The sequence below is a fragment of the Onthophagus taurus genome, chromosome 1, assembly GCF_036711975.1.
Source record: "Onthophagus taurus isolate NC chromosome 1, IU_Otau_3.0, whole genome shotgun sequence".
Lineage (NCBI taxonomy): Eukaryota > Metazoa > Arthropoda > Insecta > Coleoptera > Scarabaeidae > Onthophagus > Onthophagus taurus.
The window spans coordinates 8,297,605-8,312,535 of NC_091966.1; the positions used below are offsets into that span (position 1 = coordinate 8,297,605).

General features: G+C 33.3%; 1 protein-coding gene across 1 annotated transcript in view; it reads left to right on the plus strand.

Annotated features, from left to right (window-relative positions):
* LOC111414872 (chaoptin-like) overlaps positions 1-14,523 on the plus strand; it is a 151,038-nt gene extending 136,515 nt beyond the window's left edge. Inside the window, exons 5-8 of the mRNA XM_023046331.2 lie at positions 216-326; positions 7,939-10,408; positions 10,469-10,997; positions 14,146-14,523. Of these exons, the coding sequence (XP_022902099.1) occupies positions 216-326; positions 7,939-10,408; positions 10,469-10,997; positions 14,146-14,456 (3,421 nt within the window). The 3' untranslated portion in view covers positions 14,457-14,523. The remainder of the gene's footprint in view (positions 1-215; positions 327-7,938; positions 10,409-10,468; positions 10,998-14,145) is intronic.
* The last annotated feature ends 408 nt before the right edge of the window (positions 14,524-14,931 follow it).

The following is a 14,931-nucleotide window of genomic DNA, read 5'->3' on the forward strand; positions in this document are numbered from 1 at the left end:
TAAAATCTATGCAATAAATTTGAGCCGAACTATAATAAGCTTAACGGAAACGACGAAATTGTAATTACAAATGTAACGTTTAATTTCTTGACATTTCATGATTTCATCGGTAACCACGATCGCTGATCCCGGCAGTAATGTTGTTTCCCGAATATTAAATTGACCTGCGGTATATGTTATTAGCAGCAACTTCTGACAATTATACCCTGTTCCAGTTCGATGTCGTCAAGCTTGAAATCCCTGGACCTAAGCTACAATGAACTGGACGCGGTACCGTTCCAGGCCCTGAAGGAGTTAAGAAACTTGCAGTGGATCAATTTGCACGGGTAAGTACGGCGGAGAATTGCCCTAATCAGGGAGGATGTTGTCGTTGTACCGTTAGGTAGTCGGAATGGATGCTAGGGACCCAAGCTCGTGTTGTCTCCTAGTTCGAGAATTATGCAAATTTCGATACTGGGCGGTAGAAGGGCTTCATCCGCCCCTCAACAAGAAAGATATTACACTGTCTACGGTAATTAATAAGTTTGAGTTTCACCTTAAATTTTATAAGTACAGTAAAATCTCGTTAGAACATATTTCGAATATAACGCACAAAATATACAAGAAGACGATCGAAAATATTCGATAATACGAGACGTATTGCCTTAAACATCACGAGATCCAAGATCGAGTGTTGTTTTTTAAGGCAGTACGTCGAGATTCCAGTATTTTAGTTAGAGTGATTAGATATTTTTATTTTGTTCGTATCTCATCCTATCATTTTTACGTCTAATTTCGTCCACTTATTGATTTCGTTCATTCCAAGTGGCATATTCTTATACCAGCAGCTGGTTGGGTACTTTTGCCAGTCATTATTCACACTTACAAATAATCGTTTAGTTTTTATATTTTCACTTTGTTTCGACATTATCTTTTTCCACAATCTAATAGGACAATGATCGAGTTTGGCTTGGGGACCATTTTGCTTCTATCGTTCGTGTTGAAAAAATGTGATAGTGACTTATCTATTTCCTGTTCAAAATGGTCCACAAGACGTGACGCAGCCTCACCTCCTCTCCAAACAAGTTCTATAGCTGCAATGTGGTAAAATTTACGTTGTAATCCCATAAACTTTCTGAATTTCTTCAAACGTTAACGCTGCGGCGCTGGATTTCCGTTTTGATGGAACAGCTTGAAGAATTTTGCGTTTTGCAGCTTTTGCGAGCACTGCATCACGAAAAACAATATCCTAGAAAGGTTGATGGTTCGGTTAAATTCTTTCGCTTAAAGAAAGTTTAACCTTCTTTAACCCATTCTTGCTGTAACGTTCCAAATAGATTTTACAATTTCTTCTTTGTACTCGGTACCATCGTTTATTTGCATCTTTGAGAATTTCAGCAAGTTCTTCATTGGAGATTTTTTTCGTTTAGTTGGTATTTTCGAGATTTACAAAACTGTTGAAACTGCTTTGAAATGTACTGCTCCGATTTTATTGTATTTGCTGGTTTATTTCTTTTAATTAATTCATTGATATTTTTCGAGGAATTTGTATCAAAACAACTCATTTTGCAATGAAAACAACTTTAAAACGCAAAAGTAGAAAAAATTGTGTTTATTAATAAATTACATTGATTGTTATGGAAACTTTCATGGATATCTCTAAATTAATTAAATGTCATACGAGCGATAATACAAAGGTTTGTATTACTGCGATAATACCAAGGTTCGTATTATCGTTTAGATTAAGATATCAAATTTTGTTGGTGTATACAGGGTGAGTCAATAGTGCGGGGACGGAAGATAGTGGCTTTACTGTTGAAAATAAAAAAAAGGTTTCCTTTCATCATATATTACCATGAAACCTGTATCGATTAAAATTATTTTCAGCTGTACAGGGCGTTTCACCGTTCCAGGACCGTACTCCAGTTAATTGTTTTAAATGGAACCCTATGTATCTTTTTACATATGCTGATTAGCTGTTTTAAATGCTTCAACTGCATATCTTGTTTTCAAACTTTGAATGCAAGTGATAATTTTGTGATAATTTTTAAAAATTCAGGGCCTTCTCTGCCTATCCACCTATCAGCAAATATTCTATTTAAATGTGTTGTAACAATCCTACTATAGTGAGGAGGCTTTTTTCTCCCTCACCCAAAGAATATAGAGGGAAGAGATAAGATAAGAATAAGATTTTAGAAACACGTTAGGAACAAACGCGAAGAGATCAAAACTTAATTGTTTAACATTTCGAATTGCTACGAAATTCTTTTCATACTACTTGTGAATAAATCAGGTTTATGCCGACATTTTTCAAACAGTCTAATTATCTCAAAAAGTATACGTATTAGATACACCATATGCTTAACAAAAATGAAAGGTAATTATTAAGACTAAAATAACAAAGTTATGGTTCTCCAAACATTGCGTAAATTAATTGCTTCTGGTAAACACCCTGTATAATAACATCCAATAGTAGTAGCGGTGTTGGAAATACCAAAGCTTTGTTTATCGATATGCCAAATTGCAATCTTGAATATTTAATAATAATGCTGATAACGAATTTTCAGTGATCACATAAATTTTCTTAGCAACCTTGCATTCAAAATTTGAAAACAAGATATGCAGTTGTAGCATTTAAGACAGCTAATCAGCTTATGTAAAAAGATACATGTTAACAAAAATAAAGAAACACCCTGTATAGCTGAAAATAATTTTAATCGATGCAACTTTGAGGGTAATATATGATGTCATAAAAACATCAGTCAATCACCCTGTATATAAACTTTATTGTTATAAAATGTTGAAGTTATAAAATAAAATAAATTAAGTACAGAACACGTTTACGTTTTCTGAAGACGGCTAAACCTGAATGTTTCTAATGCAAGGTCTAGTGTTAGTCTAATGCTAGTATTAGTTCTTGTTTTAGTTGTTATTCAGCGTTATTGTATATTTTTCATTGAACTAAAACCAGAACTAACCTAAACGTAGAACTAGATCTAACGTTAGTTCTAGCTTTAATTGTTATTCAGTGCTAGATTGTTGTATATTTGTATTAAACTAAACGTAGAACCAACTAATACAGAACGCAACGGTGTGGCTAGATGTTCGAATTTGTGTGCATTAGAATTATACTTTCAAACAGTTTAAAGTGCAAATTAAACATATTTCATATAACGAACTTTTGGTTATAACTAGTGACGGGAATACCGTGTCGCGCTCCAGGAACGATCCAAAATACCGTGACCTTGTGTAAGTTCCAATGCAAGGTAGTACCTGTATAAATAGGAAGGAACGAACCATAACAAATGTTAAAATCTGAAGATAAAAAAATTATAATGAAAAATGTCTGCTAACCACCCCATTTCAACCCCTAGTGATTATAATAGAAAAATCAAATTAACACTGTCCAATTTCAGTGTCCATAGTTTCAACTTTTCAGCAGGTAAAGTCATTTTTGAATAATTTTGAAAAAATTCACCTGAAGGCAGCAACTTAACTTCAAAGAGCTCTAGCTCCCTTATAAAGCATTTTCGGATTAAGATCATTTAAGATCGATCTAAAATCAAGTCTAATATCTAGGGTTTCAGTTTGGCAGGTGAGTTCTCAGACAACTGTATATTTATACAGGGTGCCCATTATGTATGGAATATTTGAAACAATTTTTACATTTTTTTCAAAAATTTTCTGATATAAGGGTAGTAAAATTTTACATCATCGTAAAGAGAAAAAAAGCTCTATCAAATGAGCCTAACGAAAGGGTACATTGCCATTTAAAAACTTAAAGTGTTATTCGTTGCTCGTTTGTTTTCTGAAATAAAAACAATTGAATGCTGTCTTATTATGGCAAATAAAATATTAAACAACTTTTGTATAAAATGTTTTTTTATGAAGTTGATATTTACCAAGATATATACTATATTCCATACATAATGAGCACCCTGTATAGATATAAGCGTATATTTTGATGTAAATATGTACACAATAAATATACAGGGTGGTTCAGTTTTTAATCGGGAAACTTTACTAGGACGTAGTACTTGCCAAAATAACACAAGTTTTTTATATGTACAGGGTGAGTCAATAGTGCGGGGACGGAAGATAGTGGCTATACTATTGAAAATAAAAGAAATGTTTTTATGCCATCATATATTACCATCAAAGCTGTATCGATTAAAATTATTTTCAGCTATACAGGGTGTTTCACTATTCCAGGACCATACTCAACTTCATTTTTTTAAATGGAACGCTATGTATTTTTTTACATATTCTGATTTGCTGTCTTAAATGCTACGACTGCATATCTTGTTTTTAAATTTTGAATGCAAGGTTGCCAAGTTATTATTTTTTTTGTGAAAAAGTTTGAAAATTCAGGTGGTCACTTAAAATTCGTTATCTGCATTAATATTGAATATTGAAGATTGCAATTTGGGGTGTCGATAAACAAAGCTTGGGTCTTTCGAACACTGTTCATACTATTGGATATCATTGTACAGGGTGTTTAGCAAAAGCGATTAATTTATGCAATGTTTGGAGAACCATAACTTTGTTATTTTAAATGGAACACCCCGTATTTTTCTAAGGTTTCGGATAGCCTTATTAATTCTCTTTTATTTTTGTTAAGCATATGATATATCTAATACGTGTACTTTTTGAGAAAATTAGACTGTTTTAAAAATGTCAGTATAAACGTGATTTATTTACAAAATGTAGGCTATGGAACAACATTTTTGAACATATAAGTAAGTTTATGTCGAAAAAGATATAGGTGCAATACACAATATTAAAAAAAATACAATGAAGAATTAAGCAACAACCATTAACAAAACAAAATTAAAGTAAATGTTCAATATAGCCTCCTTGTTGTTGAACACAAGTTTCAATTCGTCTAAGAAATGAAACATTAACGTTCTGCAACATGTTTACGTTTATTGTTTCAAACGCATCGCGAATACGATTCATCATATTTGCTTTCGTCGTTGGTGGTTCTTCATATACCAAGCTTTTTACATATCCCCACAAAAAAAAATCTAATTTTGTCAAATCCGGAGAACGTGGTGGCCATCTAACAGGACCTCCTCTGCCTACCCACCGATCAACAAAAATTCTGTCTAAATGTCTTCTAACTATCCTACTATAGTGAGGTGGCGCACCGTCGTGCTGAAACCACATTCTTTGCCGAACGTTTAGTGGAACATCTCCTAAAAGTGCTGGCAGGTGATTTTCCAAAAAATTCCAATAAGATTCTCCGTTAACGTTTCCCTCGAAAAAATACGGCCCGATCAAACAAGATCCTACTATCCCTGCCCAGACATTTACAGACCATCGATGTTGGTGGTCTACTGGTCGTATAAAATGAGGATTGATAGTATCATAATAATGAAAGTTATGGCGGTTAACGTAGCCATTTTTGTGAAACGTTGCCTCATCGCTGAATAATAGATAATCAAAAAAATTATACTCTTGTTGAACTTTTTCTAATGCCCATTCCGAAAATTCTAGCCTTTTCTGGAAATCAGTTGCATCAAGTTCTTGTACTAATTGAATATGGTATGGATGAAATTTATATTTTCGTAAGATTCTTGAAACAGACGTTTGGCTGACGTTAAGCTCATTGCTTATTTTGCGTGTACTAGTGTGCGGGTTTTCAACTACCTTTAATAATACAGAAAGTTCGTTCTCTTCCCGAGTGGTTCGTTTCTCGCGATCTTTTTTTTCGTATTTGACGTGTCCTGTTCTTTCAAACCTTTCTTGAAGGTTTTCAAATGCTTCAACCCTAGGATGCCTACGCTCTGGAAATTGTTGAGCGTAAAGTCTAGACGCAAGAAATGGATTTCGCTCTCCCGCACCCAAGAAATATACCATATCAATAAGTTCTTCTTGACTAAAATTCATTTTAATCAAACAACAGATTTTGGAAACACGTTATGAACAAACAAAGAGAAATCAAAACTTAATTGTTTGACACTTCGTATTGCTATAAAAATCTTTTCAAAGCCTACTTTTTTTTAATAAATCACGTTTATGCCGACATTTTTAAAGCAGTCTAATTTTCTCAAAAAGTACACGTATTAGAGATACCATATGCTTAACAAAAATGAAAGATAATTAATAAGGCTATCCGAAACCTTAGAAAAATACGGGGTGTTCCATTTAAAATAACAAAGTTATGGTTCTCCAAACATTGCATAAATTAATCGCTTTTGCTAAACACCCTGTACAATGATATCCAATAGTATGAACAGTGTTCGAAAGACCCAAGCTTTGTTTATCGACACCCCAAATTGCAATCTTCAATATTCAATATTAATGCAGATAACGAATTTTAAGTGACCACCTGAATTTTCAAACTTTTTCACAAAAAAAATAATAACTTGGCAACCTTGCATTCAAAATTTAAAAACAAGATATGCAGTCGTAGCATTTAAGACAGCAAATCAGAATATGTAAAAAAATACATAGCGTTCCATTTAAAAAAATGAAGTTGAGTATGGTCCTGGAATAGTGAAACACCCTGTATAGCTGAAAATAATTTTAATCGATACAGCTTTGATGGTAATATATGATGGCATAAAAACATTTCTTTTATTTTCAATAGTATAGCCACTATCTTCCGTCCCCGCACTATTGACTCACCCTGTATAAACATAGGGTCGCAACTCTTTTGTTTTTGAGCTATGAGCTGTCAAAGTTGAGCCAAAAATTTACATTTTATCATTTATTTCTTTGAAATTTTGTATGTATGTACTACTGGTTAATACCTCATTTTCAAGCATACCTTAAACTTCCCTAGCGCGCTCTAAGGGGATGAAATTCACAACCTCTTTGATTTTTTTATAACAACTTTTTAACGCCATGGAATATTGACATAATAAAATATGGGTTGTAAAGCTTATTCATTATTGGTACTTTTTTGTCTGTTTAGTTTTTTCCTTAAAAATAATAATTTTAGCGAAAAAAAAATGAAATATGCTACATTGTACTGTAAAGCGCTGCTATTACCATCACTACAAATATGTAAGTATATGAGTAACGTTCTGAAACGGGTATTTTAAAATCGCGTGGAAGCGGTACCCTCCTCAAAAATACCGCTTTAACATACCGTTCCTCAAATACCGTCCCATCACTAGTTATAACGGACACTGCCTTCCCTCTAAATCTGTTATATCGAGATTTTACTGTACTATATATTCAAGAAGATAGTAATAGATACCTACTTAAAATTTCTTGTCAAATAAAGATTATAAAATTTTAAATTAAAATAATAATTGGGGTTATAATTAAGAATCTGCAACTGAAGCGAATGAAAGATGAGTTAATTAAAAAAAAATGCAAAATGTGCGAAGTAAAATTTTTCATCATTGTTTGGCGATAATCGAACGGTTTGAGAGAGATTTTGGTTTTACCGCTCTTTCATTTCCGGCGCTTCTTTTGTTTACAGTTCGAATATTAATGGGACGCCGGGTATTCCTCCCGACGCCAATCTACCAATCCCTCCGGTACATATTGATTCCCTCCGGACAGCACGTTCGGGAAATATCGAGAATTCCATGTTTGTGGACGACGTGTAAATTAAATGTTTTTATACCCCCTCGGACCGGCCCTGTTTTTATTCGACCGGCGGCGGTGGCGTCGAATCGTTTCTGTATCGGAGGGTCGCACAACCTACGCATCTTTTCATGCGAAACGGTGGAGGATATTGGGAGGAAATTGCGATTGGGTCTGCCGGCGTCGTTGGTTTTTTTTGCGCCTTGTTTTTACTTCCCCGCTCACGCTAAATACAGTTGCAGATCGGGGGGAAATCTCGATTTTGTTTTTCCTTCGAATCGTATTCTGATTTCTTTCAGCATCAAAGATTTTATTTTGCAAAGAATTCAACTTCAATTAAATTAAAATCTTTTATTACCTTGAAACAATAACAAGAAAGAGATTTTCATTTTATTTTTTCTTTTTTGCATGCAGGAATAGGATACAATCAATAAGTGGCGACTGGTCTCATGTTCGTACAACGTTAATGAATTTATTTTTGGGGGAGAACGACATTACCGAAATCCCAAACGACGCGATTCTAACAAAAAGCCACCACGGATTACACCAATTCAAGTCACTAGTCTGGTTAAATCTGGACGGAAATAGAATATCAAAGATACACAAGAACTCCTTGCCTCCAACCCTTCAAACAGTCAGTCTGTCCCACAACTTAATCGAAGACTTCCCCGTAGAGATAATCCTGAACTTACCTCGTCTGCAGTGGTTATACTTAAGAGGGAATCACATAAGGAACTTTCCTGTTCGGTCGTTTCACCGAAAGTTGTGGCTGGAAAAAATCGATCTCGGCGAAAATTACTTGACCAGTTTACGGGAGGAACCGTTCAATAACTCAGTATTTATAAGAGACTTAAACTTAGCTTTTAACGAGATTAAAGTTATCGTAAATAAAAGTTTTAGCGGGTTGCAATGCGGGCGGATTATTTTGTCGCATAATAACATCGATGTAATCGAGGAGGATGGATTCGGGGGTATTGAAACAACTTTGGAGTTCTTAGATTTCGATCATAACGATTTAACTTCCATCCCGACCGCTCTGAGTCAACTGCAGTCATTGAAATATCTGTATTTATCTTCGAACCTATTAACTGAAATACCTGTAAAAGTTTTTGATGGATTCTGTGATAATTTAAGGGCGCTGAGTTTTAGTGGAAACCAATTAAGTAAAATACCGTCGGATGCGTTGCAAAATTGTACGAAAATATCACATTTTAACGCGGCTTATAATAAAATTTACGACTTAACAGAATACGATTTCGAAACCTGGGGGCAAAATATAAAAAACCTAATACTGGGTAATAATCGGATATCGTTGCTGAAGGATCGGATATTTGCTGAACTAAAAGAGCTGAAAGAGCTGAGTTTAAGTTTTAATCCGATCAGATATATCGACGATAACGCGTTCGAGGGCTTGGAGGGGCTAGAAAGCCTGGAACTGTCCTTCGGACTTGAGGTGGAAACGATATCGGAGCAAATATTCAAGCACGTTCCGAACCTGCAATGGCTGTCCGCAGATAATAACGATTTGCACGCCATATCGGAGTCCTTCCTCAGCTTTTTGCCGGAAGTAAGGTACCTTAACTTGGAATCGAACCGGTTGCGACAAGTTCCGGTTGGGATATTTTCAGTATCGACCCATGGGAAGCTTAGAGAGGTCCGGCTGTCGAACAACGTGATATCCAGGCTGAACGAGAAAACTTTCAACGGTTTGCAATCCCTGGAAACTGTCACATTCGCCAATAATAGGATAAGATTGGTGGAAAAGAACTCCTTTTACAACCTTCCGACCCTTGCTACGGTAATACTTTCAAACAACGAATTGGCTACCCTCGACAAACACGCTTTTGTTAATCTTCCAAAATTACACCTGGTCGATTTACACAACAATCACTTAACCGAATTCTCGTTTGATGTTTTTGTTAACGTAACCCATCCCATGCTATTAAATATTAGTTCCAATCGTATATCTTCCTGTAGCACAAGCAGACGAATATTAAGTATTGAAGTATTGGATTCGAGGCAAAACTATTTCTCACAAGTACCGTCCTGCGTTGACAGCATATCACTCCTTAAAAAACTACTTCTATCTGACAATGAAATCTCGATGTTGGAGCATAATAGCTTCATGCACCTGACTTCGCTTGAAGTGTTGGATCTCGAGCGAAATAACATTGTCAATATACATAGGAGAGCATTTTTCGGCTTACAAAATTTACAAATTCTCGACCTGTCCCATAATTCTATATCCCTTGTGCATATCAATCAGTTCTCTAATACTCCCAAACTCAGAATACTAGATATGAGCAATAATAATCTAAATTATTTACCAAAAGAGGTATTTACGGGCACTATTTTAGAGAAGCTCGATTTAAATAACAATTTTTTCTCCGTGGTTCCTACTTTGAGCTTAACCGAAGTGGGAATTACCTTAAGACATTTTTGTATAGGCTATAATAATATTGAACACGTAGATAGTACAACGTTCCCCGATATACCGTTTCAGTACCTGGATTTAAGTAGTAACAAGTTTACGATATTACCCGACAACGTGTTCACCAGTTTGGGGTTTCTGCAGAACCTGATTTTGAACTCTAACCAAATACGTGCCAATTTCAAAGAACTGTTCCACTACGCACAAAATCTAAAAAAACTTTCGTTAGCCAGTTCAGGGATTATTTCCACGCCAACGTTACCTTTACCAAACCTCATTTCATTAAATCTATCCTACAATAACATCGAAATCATTAATCGTAATACCGTACAAAAATTAGGAAAATTAAAATTGCTGGATCTGAGTCATAATTTCATCAGTCATATTCCTGCATACTTATGGATACATTTACCGCATTTAAAAACGTTGGATATATCATACAATCCAATAAAGGTAAAGTCTCCCTTTTTTAATAATGAACATTTTGATTTATATATTCACGATTTGTTACAGGAACTATTAGCGGACCACTTTCACGGATTGAGAAATCTACAACACTTGAACATTCAAGGCCTAAAATCCCTGCGGAAATATGAAAGCGCCTCAATTACTCAAATTCAGTATCTATCGACCTTATTAATTGAAACTTGGCCTATGGTGGAAAACTTCCAAACACAACTTTGCGAAACGTTCGCAAAACTCGAGCAATTACGTATCCTAAAATTGCTCGTACGGGATTCTGTACTAGACGATCAGCTACTCTGTGTGTCAAATAAGAAAATCCGACACCTGGAAATAACCGGGAGGCAGCTGAGGGTTATAGACAGAAAGGCGTTCGCCCAGTTTACGAAAAACCCGGATTTGGTACTAAGGATCAGCGGGACACAAGTGGAGGAACTACCGGCTGGACTGTTTGCCAACATGTACAAAGTTTCGTACTTACGAATAGACCTGAGAGATAACATGCTCTCCTACCTCAGTCCTGAAGTGTTCTACGGGAATTCGAGCACTTGGAAAAATGTAGGAACGACACTCATATCAGGTATAAAATAAAATATAAAATATTACGTAGTTAAAAAATATGTGCAATATACAGAGTATATCCGATAAATTGAGTTCATCAATTATAATATAATTTCCCGTTTCTAGATTTTTAATATTTTAACAATAGTATTTAGCTAATTAATATTAAATTTTGAATCAATTATCCCTTGAGTGGTGTAATTAATTTCAATGATTATGAAATTAAAATTTATTTCACTTTTTAAATTATATATACTAAATTTATTTAGTTTGCAAGTTCTGTTATATTTTTATTACAAAAATTTAATCGTAATTTTCGTGTTTCAAATTTGATGGCAAAAAACTTTGCCAACTTGTTAATTACAAACAATAAACATATGATAAGAAAATAAATTCTTAAATAATACATTATTTAATACAGTTTGCATTATTTGTTTTATTTGTCGTCATTATAGGGTAAAAGGAAATTGTACGATATAAACAATGATTTTAAATAATGTAATACAGATACATTTTTCTCGTAATAAAATTCAGTAAAATACTGTTATACCTTCATCAGATGAACGAGCTTTCATAAAATATATGGATTAATAATATGGATTTATAAAATGCAATGTACCTTTCATAACCCTCCTTCCTTGCACGTATATTGTCAAAGATTGAGCTCAAGATTTTTCTCTATGTCTTAAAAGTCTCGTCCACAAAAATTTGTCCAGAACTTAATCTGTATAACTTGAACAGAGGCTCATCTTTACCTGCTCCTTTTTGTACTTATTGCTGTATTGTCATTAAAAAGTATTAATTTTACATAAATTTAATCTGAAAATATAACATTTAATTTAGAGTTTGAAAACATAATATTAATAAATATTCATCAATATACCAAATTAATAGGAGTTTGATGAACAATCAATTATAATAAATTATTACAGTTATTATGTACAATTATAACTAAACAGTTAAAATTACATTTTTATAATATATCTATACGCTAAAATTATTGGAGTTGAGGTAATTATTATTATTGTAGTGTACGGTTTTATATTAATAAGAAATAACTGCATATAAATTCTTCTTTTAATAAAATTAAAGACTACCGTTTACAATTAAAGTTCTTTGTAATTTTATTATTTAATTTTTTAATATTTATGAACAGAGTTTTCATTCTAATTTCCGTAACTTGTAATGTTAGGTGGCTTTCAGAATTGTCAATTGTCATTTAAGGAATGATAATGCTTTATAAAATGTTGTATAACCACAGCAAAATGGAGTTGATTCATTCAGAGATTTTCGTCTAAGAAACATTATAATTACAATGAGTTTTTTCTTCTTAACGAAAACTTATTTTAACGTCTATGCCATAATAGTGCCAGTTTCGTCTAAATGAAAGATTCTTGTGCAGTCAAGATTTTCCTCAGATGATCAAAGAAAACACCAAAATGATGTTTATAAAAAGATATTAGAACAACTGCAACCCTATGATTAATTCAAGCTAATACCTTGATGTTTGCATGACAACATTGGCTTCAAGTTCTTCAATTTTTTATTAGATCTAAAATTCGATACTTTTCAAAAAATCCACTATTATTTATCACCCCACGGTTCAAATGATCGTTTGCTAATTCCTTACTTAACTGTTTTCAATTGCAGACCTTGCATATTTTTGCTGCATATATTTTCAGAATCGTTAAAAATATTACTAGGAGCAATCGAGAATTTTGACAACTACATCAAGTCCAGATTTGGTATTATTGCAAAAGATTTTTATAGCTCTCATCGTCATCTCTTCTACGGCTATGTTACGAATAAAAAAAGATCAATGTAATCTATCTATTTATATTTGTAAATATAGATAAAATTATTTACATTGAACATTTGGTAACAAAAATTGAATGTCAGGGATTCTCGGTCTAATCCCTTTCTTGCCTTTTCAATCTCCTTAACATTTGTTAAATTCAGGTTCAGTCTTTTTTCTCTGACATGTTAAGCTGTTTAATCTAAATTTTCTTTTATCAGTCTCCGTTTCAGTCTTCCTATTCTGCAGGTAGTTCTTATCATGCGTTATCTTCTCTTTCTTATCTCTCCTCTATTGCCACCTTTTCACAGTTTGCTTCTTCTTTAATCTTCTTTCTCTTCAGAAGAGACTAGTTCTGAAGATAGCATATGTCACAGTTTCCTCACAGTTTCAAGAACTAAAGTTTTCATAACGATCCAAATATCATTTTGTTTTTTTTCTGTATAATAGTGTTATGTTGGTATCAGTATTATTATTTGTATTTATTATATCTTGAATAGATGTTAGCATTTCTGGATTTACCTTCCAGAAACATTAAACAATTTTATATAAATACTACTAAAATTCTTAAAGTTATTAATAAATTGAAAAACAAAATCCTGTATTTTCTAATTAAGCAATATGAATGAAAGGTTTCAGTTAAATTATCATATTTTGGTGTGTAATAACACCAGTTCAGATATTTCCATTACCGTAATGTCAGATATTAAATGGCTTCAAAGGCCTTCAAAACGTTTTCATTCCTTTTTATTAAAAAGCTTTAAAGCGTAATTTAATTAATTATGGCATACCTAGTCTGTATTAAATCCTGTCGGTGCTTTCAGATGTTTGTTATTTCATAATAATATCTCAATTCGTCCTTCAGACAAAACTTTTTTAAGATTCGGTTCTAAAACTTTTTTTAATTCAATGAAATGTGCATTGTTTTATTCCAAAATTCACAACAACGAAGTTTCTGAGAAATTAACAATTATTTACGCCATACTAAATATTTATTAAATTTGCTTTAAAATGTTTGTTATCTCATGATATCTCAATTCCCACTTAAGATACGTTTTTTTTTAAGATTTTGGTTCTTAAACTTCTTCGATTAAATCAAATCTACAGAGTTTAGATACAAAATTCATAATAACCTAGTTTTTGAAAAAAAAGAAATTATTTATGGCATATAACTACTTACACTTGCACCAAATCTTTTGGTCTTTATTCATAATCGTTTGACGAGATAACTTCTGTTGGCTAAAAGTTAGAAATCAATTTTGATAATTTACGTTTTTTTCAACATTTTTGCATATCGATTAAATTTTAGAGTACTTTAAAATATGAGTGTAGGTACTTGAAAACATTGTTTGCTGAAAATTGAATTTTTTAGGAGGTTTGGCGCTATCGGGAAATCCGTTCAAGTGTGGATGTCACTTGACGTGGCTCGGTTACTGGTTGCGACGATGGATGAGAGAAAGTCTGCAATCGCACAGCGCTCCCGTGGATGCAGCCGCAACAATGACCGAAGCTCTGCACGAGGCCACGTGCACAGACATAGATTCTGGGGTTCGAATCCCCATCGTCCAATTGCTACCGGAAGACATGAGTTGCCATGCGAGCGCCTTGAGCACGGCCCCCACTTCGACCGAAATATCTGTGATCTCTATTTTACTTTGTTACGTATTTTACCATGTAATATAGTGCGCGTCTTTGTTATTACTGTATTTTATTAAGAAATAAACGAAGAGTATACTTCCTTTATTAATAATATTTTAGATTTAACCATTTCTTATAACCCCAGTTAAATTGATCATTTATCATACCTCCATAAAACTAAAAGCTTTTTAGTAAAAATAACAAGAAAATTACTATGTAAAAACATTTTATGACAGTAAATTATTTATTCATTAATACATATTTTAGTTTCAACTGATATAATCCAAAGGCAGTCTCATAATGGCACTAAAACAGTGCGTTGTTTTCATGCTAAAACTAACAGTTACAATAGCATTAAATGAATTATCTGCGATACAATTTACCGCAAACATTATTAAAGAAACGTTTGATATCAATTATTGCGTCCATTTAATAGATAACACTGGGAATATTTTTCTTGCAAAAGCTATCATATCGATTAATTTAATGGTAATTCTCACTACTAACTCTACGACATTTT